At 35.0% G+C, this 10048-nt stretch overlaps 1 protein-coding gene and 1 long non-coding RNA gene across 2 annotated transcripts in view; both read left to right on the top strand.

Annotated features, from left to right (window-relative positions):
• Positions 1 to 550, top strand: part of LOC110266266 — a 2479-nt gene extending 1929 nt beyond the window's left edge. The window contains exon 2 of the long non-coding RNA XR_002353403.1: positions 454 to 550. This is a non-coding gene — a long non-coding RNA (uncharacterized LOC110266266). The remainder of the gene's footprint in view (positions 1 to 453) is intronic.
• On the top strand, positions 2084 to 2590 carry LOC110266952 (transcription initiation factor TFIID subunit 14b-like). Its single transcript, XM_021112046.1, has 2 exons — positions 2084 to 2160; positions 2304 to 2590. The coding sequence occupies exons 1-2, from the start codon at positions 2084 to 2086 to the stop codon at positions 2578 to 2580; spliced, it is 354 nt and encodes a 117-aa protein (XP_020967705.1). The 3' UTR covers positions 2581 to 2590.

Below are 10048 nucleotides of genomic sequence, written 5' to 3'. Positions count from 1 at the left end.
TGCTCTACATCCGCGTATCCGATCCGCGGATCCGCAGATCCGCATTATAATAATTAAAATATATATATATATGGTATTATATTTACTTGTTTGTATGTTTTAGTTAGTAATTATTATTCATATATTGTATTATTTTATTTTTGTTATTTAGAGAGAGTTTGATTAAAAATATTTTAAGAATAAATAAGTTTAAAAGAATGAAAGAAATATTTTTATCAAATTTTTTTACATAGAAATATGATTAAAAAGAGAAGGTTTAATTATGCGGATATATCCGATATCCGATCCGATCCGATTTGCAAATGTGCAGATCAGATCGGATCGGATCCGGCACTAAAAAGTGCGGATATTATATCCGATCCGATCCGATGAAAATTGTGCGGATCGGATCGAATTTTCGGCCATATCCGATCCGATCCGATCCGCGGACACCCCTATTATTTCGTATTGCAGAGAGGCTGATATGACTAAGGAACGCATTGAAAAACTATTGAAAGCTGGAGCCAATGTTGTTCTGACTACTAAAGGAATTGATGACATGGCACTCAAGGTATATTAGTTTCTTTTTTTTTGAAATTCTTATTAGTTTTTACTTTCTGCAAGAGACATTAGTTGTAATTATTTCATTTAGACATTAGTTGTAATTATTTGTGGGAATCAGATCAAATTGTGTTAACTGTTAAGTATTATTAAGTAAGTCAAGTGAAAACTAATAAAGGGGTATTACTATTTATAGAAGGAGGATGCAACGAAAAATAAAAGAGAATCAGATATCAAAGTTTGAACTACTTTCAAGTGTGGTGTGCGGATGATGACGTCTACCATTGCGTTTGAAACCCCAGCAGCCACAATAAATAAATAGGTGAGTTTTATGGTATCTAAATTGCCTAACTTCCCTTTTAAAGTAAAAAAATAAAATGTTTAAAATAAAAAATAAATCATATAAAATTTATTAAATATTATTTATTTACCTTTTTTAGTAACTTAGGTATAAAGTGATAGGCACCATAACATTCACCAAATAAATATTGCCTTCATTAGTTGTAATTATTATGCTTTACATGTTGATAAGGAAAAGAATGCCTACGTAGGATTAACCATATGTTGATAAGTAATATTCTAATTATTTAATCTACCGTTTCAGTACTTTGTTAAACAAATTAACCATATGAACTAAGAATAGATGGCTCACTATCAATATTATTACATGTGAATCTTCATTACATTTTCCTTCTGTTACTTTTCTTTCCTCCAGCTAACACCGGTTAAGCACATACTTGGGAGTGGTTGTTCATTACTAAGACACTATTTGATTCATTTGGTAATTTTAGTTAGATAGTTGAGGCCAAATTGATATGTTTCTCTTGAAACCAATTATATACATGTCAATGGTTTAATTCCTTGATAATTCAAAGACACGAAGACAAAAAATGTTGTTTATGAATTGTTATGGAATCCATGCCTGATGAGATAACAGCTTCCCTTATACAATGCTTGATTTATATAATATAGTTTAGTGTATTCAATTGATGGTGGAGTAATGTGTGACAGTGACTTATATGGAAAGAGGGATATAGAGCGTTGATCTTGATGTGGCCCTGAAATCAGGAATAGGCTTTGAACTTTGAGATAATTTTGGACTCAGATACATAATGGAGATAGAATAGAATAGGATTCTATCTTCTGACACCAAAAGCTGCATTCTTATTCAATGCAAAAGCTGATGGATGATGCTGCAGCAGCAACGCTAAGCTCTGAGGTGTTGCTTATTAAGCTAGTTAATGTGGCAAAGTTATTATGAACACACAAAAATTGTGCTGCATCTTACTCACTCTGCTTCACCAACTCTATCTCAGTATATATCTTCTCTTTTTTATCTTTTTCATTATATTTAAATATATATGTTGTCAATTAGTGAACACACAAACAATTATTAGTCATCCAAGTGTATTTTTTTCTCTTTTAGGATTTTGGAGTTTTCAATTTTAGGCTACTGTGCAAATATTCTTCTTTATTTTAACATCTTAAACAAGCAACTTCTTACATAAACATATATACACTACTGTAATAATAGCCTCGAATAATGCTGAATTATGTTATAAAAAAATCTGCAATCACCTTCCATTTCCACAATGATGTCTGTGATAAACAGCTGGATTTGTGAGTTTTAGTTACTTATTATGCTGTCTTCATGTTTGTTTTGAATTTTTTATGTTTAGACTTTAAACTTTAGAGTTGAGGAACCAATTTTCATTTATTTATTTTTATTTGTTATGAATGGTATTGGATTTTTGTGCTTGTAGGTATCACCATTTGAAATTGTATCCAGAAGAGGAATCTGGTCCTCAGTCAACAAAGAAACCTGTTGTTGTTGAATCTTACGATGAGATTGTATTTCCTGAACCGTCTGAGGGTTTTCTGGCGCGTGTGCAGAATCATCCTGCTGTTGTTGTGCCTAGCCTTCCTGCTGGTTTGACTTTGCCTAGCCCAGGTGAATTCTTTCAAATGTTCTTTTTCATTCTGCACTCTGTGAAGAACCCTTTAAATGTTTCAATTATTTTGGCATGCAGTACTAATTGAAACTGGGAATGGAAAGGAGAGCGGTACCAATTAAGTTGTTACCACACCAAAGTGTGAATCCTTCAACTCTTCTGACGTGGGGAGTAGTAAGACTTATTTGAATTTTTTAATTGTCCTCATGTGAGAGAAGCAAAATCTCAACCTCAACTTTGCATTTTTTTTTTATTTTTTAATTATTTTATTTTTGTTCTGATCTCTGTTTGTTTTTGTTGTTCTCTCTGTTTTTTTTTTCTGTTTTGATTCTTTGGCATAGATTGTTCTAGAGGTACCTTTATGAGTGAAGCAAAATTTGTCATGTGTACATTTAATATAGAAAAGTGAAGTTGGCAGTGATAATGGGGCATTAAGTATACAACCACTATTTGATAATGGTTCAATTGAGAGTTTTTGTTTAGCTCTTCGTATATTTTGGTATTAAAGTATGTGATTGTACTTTGTTATGGCAGGTATACTTTATTTTGGATAATGCTACTACTTAGCAAGCATTCAGCTACTATATGTAGGTATTATGTCTCCAAATTTTACTACAGTTCCTCATTTACCCTTCTTTAAGAAGCTCATGGTTCTTGCTTTCTAAGAAGAAATGTGATTCTCTATGTACCGATTCTTTTATAGAAAATTGTTCATGCAAAAGAGACTACTTCCTGAGTGCAAAATGCTTTAAATAATATACTTTATTTTTATTCAAGCATTCCAATTCACTCTAATTTCAATTCGGGTTTTAATTCTATTTCAGTCAGGAATGTCAAGATTAACTTTCAATGGGGAGCTTGATGCTACCAATGCAACTTAGTTATCTATTAATATTTTAGATTATCCCATCTTTAAGTGCTAAGTGTAATTTGTGACATTCATGTAATATTGGAATGGTCATCTTATTGTTTTTGGGTATCTTTTTATTAAGACAGTGAGATATTGGCCAATGATGTTGAAAAATAACATCCAATTTTATAGGTATGATGTAATGAATATTATGTTTATTTATGTGATTTTTGGCTTTCTTTTTTCAATTTACAGTGTTTGATGGAGTAAATTTAGAAAACAAACCTAAAGTATTCATTTTGCAATGGAAAAATAAAAAAATTATTTTACTTTACTGATGAATTTACAGGCAGATTTTCTGTCTGTAATCAAAGTGTGAGATGATTTTCCAAGGTTCAAATTACAGATGGAAAATTTGTCAGAAAATTCGTCTGTAATTACAGACGGAAAATCCATCAGAAAATTCGTCTGTAATTACAGACAGAAAATCCGTCTGTAATTACCGTCGGAAAATCTGTCTGCAATTACCGACGGAAAATCCGTTGGAAAGTTCATCGCCGTTGGGGAATGGATGGAGAATTACAAAGGGAAAATCCGTCGGTAACCGGTAAAAATCCGTCGGTAAGTTTTCGACGGAAAAAAAATCCGTCGGTAAATAATTTCCGCGGGGCTTTTACAGAGGGACAAAATTCATCGGTAACCAAAAATTCGTCTGTAATATGGACTAAATCTGTCTGTAAATCTGTCTGTATTAAGCCATTTTCTAGTTGTGAAGATAAACTGGAAAAGTGTATAGAAGAGAGAAATGGTGTTGCTGAGGTGAGGAAGGAAGTTTGAGGGCTAAAGGAAGGAGGAACATCAAGGGTTTAAGTTGTATTGTTCTTGTATTTTCCTTTAGTTTTTCGTTTTGGAATTTGAACTCGAGATTTATTTTGTATGTGAGTATTAGTTTTCTAATGTATAAAATAATTATAGCAAAAATTATATGTCACTAATAACTATTTGATTTGTCTTGTAATAAAAATTGTATATTGTATTTTATAGGTTTAGTAATAAAATAAGGACTGAAAATTTATATTGTGCACGATGAAGATCAAGTAAGGAAAAGAATTTTTTTTTTTAATTTGACAAGGCTTTCGCCACACTTTAAAAGCGTGGCCGTATATCTTGCTATTGCCACGCTTTAAAAGCGTGGCCATATCTCGCTATTGCCACACTTTGAAAGCATGCCCATATCTCGTTATCACCACACTTTAAAAGTGTGGCTGCATATCTTGATATCGCGACGTTTAAAAAAGCGTGGCTATATCTCACATATGGCCACGCTTTAAAAGCGTGGCCATATCTCCCACGTACAGCCACGCTTTTAAGCGTGGCAATATGTAAAAAGCATGGCGATAGGTCACCAAAAGCGTGGCGGTAGTTCAAAAAGCGTGGCAATAGAGCTGTTTTCTTGTAGTGTGTGTTGTGTACTAATATTTTATTTGTGCATCAAAATTTCTATACTTAACAATTTTATTGAATATATTAATCAAACAAAAAAAAGAAGAGCGCTACAAGAAGCACGCACATAAATTAAGTAAAACTTAGTTAAAAATGACTAGGCTGCCTAGCTTTATTTTCTTGTAAATGTGTTTTGAATAAGTTTTATAACACATCAAACACTATACAAAACAGGTTAAAATTTTGAAACTTGCAATATAATTACTACAAGAAATTACTAGAATAGTGACCGATTCTAGTAGTTGTTAAAATCTTGGTCGCTAATTTGAAAATAGCGACTAACTTCAGTCGCTAACCGTTATCAACTGATTTTCCATTAATACTACAAAACTAGTACCAAACGATATTGGTCGCTGCGAAAATCGGTCGCTAAATAGCAATCGACTTTTCGGTTGCTAAATCAGTTGCTGATAAAATTGGTCACTGATGTTTGATCTGAAAATCTAAAATCAGTCGTTAAATCGGTCACTATTATTAATTTTCTAATTATAGACATTTACTAATTTCACATATACCACTATTAAAACTTTATTTTCATAAATAATTATATTTCAACAAAATATAAAAAGAATCAAACATAAATCAATTTTTCAAATAAATACAAAAAATATTCACAATATCCATATCAAAATATAAAAATTAAAAGAGACAAAATTTATAAATACATCAAATTTATGATGTACAATTTAAAATGTACATTGATGGCTTTATAGCCAATAACTCCAAATGAATGCAAAAAACAAACAAAAAAAATTTTCATTTACATAAAGTGAAAAAAATCCCTGACAAAACTAAGGCAGATCCTCTTCTATGTCTTCTTGTCTGCCTCCCAAAGTGCAACATTCTCCCTTACTCCACAGCAAAATCATCCTATCACATTACAAATAATAAATTAGAATCATACTCCAAATCTTTCGAACATTTTAGTCTCTAACAAATTTAATTTTTCAAATAGTCTCCAAATTAATTTTTCTTTTGTACCCAGAGGAATGTGTATATAGAACTACAATAAAAAATGGAACAACTAACATACCAAAATATAATTGATAAACCACTATTTTATGGTTTATCTTGTGTTTAATTGAGTGGTTTCATCAAACCTTTACCTACTTATTCATATGATTTACATGATTTTATAATCCCTTCATAGTATTATTTTAATTAGTATATTTTAATTCTCCTTTATACCATTCGATGCCGTGATCCGTGTGTTAAGTGTTTCAGGCTTTATAGGGCAGGAATGGCTTAGAGAATGGAGAGGAAGCTTGCAAAAATGGAAGGAACATAAGAAACTAAGGAGATGACCAGCGAACACTGACGCGTGCATGGCCCACGCAAACGCGTGGAATGGAGAAAATTGTAGCGACGCGTGCACGTGCCTGACGTGTACGCGTGGATTGGAGTCCGCACGAATGATGCGAACGCGTGAACGACGCGCTCGCGTGACAAGGAAAATCGCTGAATTACGCGAACGTGTGGACGACGCGTACGCGTGACTTGCACGATCTGCATAATTAACAGAAAATGCTGGGGGCGATTTCGGGCCGCGTTTGACCCAGTTTTTGGCCCAGAAACACATAATAAAGCCAGGGAATATGCAGAGACTCAACACACCTCTTTACGCAACTTGACACAACTCCACATATTCTCATTAGGATAGTTTTAGATTTTTAGATCTGAATTTAGAGAGGATTACTTCCCCTCTAGGTTCTCTTTACATTCATAGTTAATTAGTTTTATGCTTTTGGATATTGAAGAATTCATTACCTCCGTTGAAGACATTATTCTAGTTTGTTTACTCTGTCCCTTATTCTTCCATATCCTTATTTATTTTATTTAGAGTTCTGATTGGATTATTTTCGTGGATTGTTAATAAAGAGGATTACTTTTACTTTTAATTAATTTTTAGTCTCTATTTTATCTTAATTAATTTATTATATCTTCTTATATTTTCCTGAGTATTATGTTCATGTCAATGGAGTAGACTCCATACTTGACATAGGGGTTGATTGAAATTGGAAATTGTTAGCTAGTTCTGTATTTACTAACGCTAGACCTTCCCAAGGGAGAGGACTAGGATTTGCGAATAAGGGTTAGCTTAATCACTTGACTTTCTTTTATTTAGTAAGGGTTAACTAAGTGAAAACAACAACTTTTTTAATACTGCACTTAAGAGATCCCAACAAGGATAGAACTTCCAATTAATCATTCCCCCAGTCAAGGCTTTTTATTTAGAATATCAATAATTATTCTTAGTTTATTTTTACTGCTTAAATCTACAATTATTTAATTTCTCATTATTCAACTCTCAAAACTCTCGGAAATTCCTAATTAATAAAATAGCATACTTTCTCGCAACTCGTTGGGAGACGACCTGGGACTCATACTCCCAGTATTTTTCTATTCTAAATTTTTGTGACACTCTTTTAAATTGGTGAGGCGGATTTTAGCTGGTTAAGAGCTATACTTGCAACGCTGTTCTATGATATTATAATCTCTTAATTGGCCTAACTTTTGCCACGCACCAGTTTTTGGCGCCGTTGCCGGGGAGTTGCAATTGTGTGCTAAATTATTAATTAGTGTACATATTTTTATTTTTATTTGCATATTTTATTTTTTTACCATGAGCTATATGTTTCTTTCCTTGAATGACGCGTTCACTGCATGATCTGAGCTTAACCGCGTTTGATCCTGAAATTGAAAGAACTATTTCACGTATTAGGCGAGCTCGATGCAGGTTAGCCTCTGAGGGTGGTGAAGTGATTGTTATCGATTCACCAGTCTCATCTGAGGGCGAATCTAAACCGCCATCTGAGAACAAAACAAGCTCCTTTACTACTGATTCAGTTGATTCACATGCAGATAACATAGCAGAACCTAGGAGGATTACTCTCCAGGAAGCTGGAGCCCCAGATTTTACACTGCAGCCATATCAAGTGCATCATCCAACTCTGGCTGCAGATTTTGAGCTGAAGACTGCATTAATCAACTTGATGCCCAAGTTTCATGGCTTACCTGCTCAAGAGCCTATTAAGCACCTAAGGGATTTCCAGACAGCCTGTTCTACTGTTAGGCGTCATGGTGCTAATGAAACTTTTATTCTGTTAACTGCCTTCCCGTTTTCTCTTGAGGAAAAGGCAAGGGAGTGGTACTACTCCCAACCTGAAGCAACTGTTACTAACTGGGATACGCTCAGGAGAGAATTTCTGGAGAAATACTTTCCAGCTGAAGTTACAGACAGACTAAAGAAAGAGATCTCATGCATTGTTCAAGGAGAATCAGAAACTCTCTATGAGTACTGGGAGCGTTTTAAGAACCTTCTGGATGCATGCCCCCATCATATGATTGACAGGCTAGTGTTAATCAGCTATTTCACTCAAGGCATGAAGCCTCGGGATAAAACCACACTAGATGGTGCTAGTAATGGTTCTCTAAAAAAGTACAAGACTGCAGATGAAGCATGGCAACTGATCAGCGACTTAGCTGAGTCTACTAGAAATCACAGGCACAGGAGCACCCACTCAAAAGCTGTTGCAGAAATCTCCTCCAACACTGAAACTTCTGCTCTTACACAGAGTATATGTGAAATGACCAACCTACTAAAGCAGATGCAGTTGAACCAACAACAACAAGCTCAGCCTGCCACACCACAACAAAGCCAACAGCTAGTCCCACAAAGAGTATGCAGAATCTGTGCTAACTACAGTCATTATACTGATGAATGCCCGCAGCTCCAACAAGAAGATAACACTGTGGCAGCTACACATAACTTCTATGACTGCCCGAATCAAGGATATAATCAACAAGGCGGCAACTACAACCAAGGAGGAAACTATAACCAAGGATTGCAGGACAACTCCAACCAAGGTTGGAGAGATAATTCCAACCATGGCTGGAGAGACAACTATAACAGAGGAGGCAGAGACAACAATGGAAACCAAAGGTGGAATAACAACAACAGACAGCAGAATTAGAACAAACCTTACAGAGCTCCTCACCTAAGACAGTCACAAGGACCCCAGCATAACCAACAACAAGTCCCACAGATCACTTATCCCACTTCCTCATCAAATGACGAGATGCTTCGTTCTCTTGCACAAGGACAACAAGACATGCAGACTACACTTAACTCCACTCTAAACGGTCTGAATGCCACTTTACAAGCTCTCGCCGCCTGGATAGAGTCACTACCTGCTTCCTCCAACCAACCTTTAAACTCCAGTGGAATTCCTTCTCAACCCTTACCTAACCCGAAGGGTGGCATCAATGCCATCACTTTGAGGTTCGGAACCACATTGCCAGAGAGGACCCAGGAGGAGCCAAGCCCAATAGAACACGCCCTAATTGAAGACTCAGTGGAAGTAGAAGATGCTGAAATGGAAGATGCTGAAAAGGAAGATGAAGTACAAGACAAGGTTGAAGAAGAATTAGCTCAGCCAAGGAATGGAGCACCAAAGTATACAGAAGCCGCAAGTAGCACTATCCCTATCCCATTCCCACACCTTGCAAGAAAGACTAGAAAGCAGACGGAACTTGATCCCAAAATGGTAGAAATTTTCAAAAAGGTTGAGGTAACTGTTCTCCTTTTTTATGTTATTCAGCAAGTACCTAAATATACAAAGTTTTTGAAGGATTTATGCATTCATAAGGATAAAATTAATGAATTAGAAACTATTCCTTTAGGTAGTTCTATATCTGCTTTAATGGGAAGTATACCTGAAAAATGTAGTGATCCAGGTCCATGTATGGTAAACTGTACCATTGGAGGTGTAATATTTTCTGATTGCATGTGTGACTTAGGAGCATGTGTTAGTATAATACCATTGTCTATATATGATACTCTAAGGCTCCTTCCCTTAAAAAGGTCGGCAGCTTGTTTTGTGTTAGCAGATAAAAGCATTATTACAGTAGTTGGAATTGCTGAAGATGTATCAGTAAGCATTAAGGGGCTCACATTTCCCATTGACTTCTATATCCTGGAAATGACCCCTAATGACTCAGGAAGACCATCATCAATCCTTCTTGGAAGACCATTCCTGAAAACTTCAAAGTTCAAGCAGGATGCATTCTCAGAAACTTACTCCTTTGAAATAGATGGCAGAACAGTAAGTTTCAGTTTAAATGAAGCTATGAAGCACCCTCCGGAAGATCATTCTATCTTCCAGTGCGATATTATTGATGAAACTATAGCTAAAGTTCACCA

This window comes from Arachis ipaensis, chromosome B09 (genome assembly GCF_000816755.2).
Source record: "Arachis ipaensis cultivar K30076 chromosome B09, Araip1.1, whole genome shotgun sequence".
Taxonomy (NCBI): domain Eukaryota; kingdom Viridiplantae; phylum Streptophyta; class Magnoliopsida; order Fabales; family Fabaceae; genus Arachis; species Arachis ipaensis.
Note: the sequence above shows the minus strand (reverse complement) of the source record. Positions and strands in the feature narration are given on the sequence as shown.

Excerpts from the sequence above, each read along its gene's own strand:
- LOC110266952 (XM_021112046.1), top strand. The coding sequence starts at position 2,084 with ATGCTGAATTATGTTATAAAAAAATCTGCAATCACCTTCCATTTCCAC. Across the intron at positions 2,161-2,303 it reads TGTGATAAACAGCTGGATTT|GTATCACCATTTGAAATTGT; the intron begins GTGAGTTTTAGT and ends TTGTGCTTGTAG.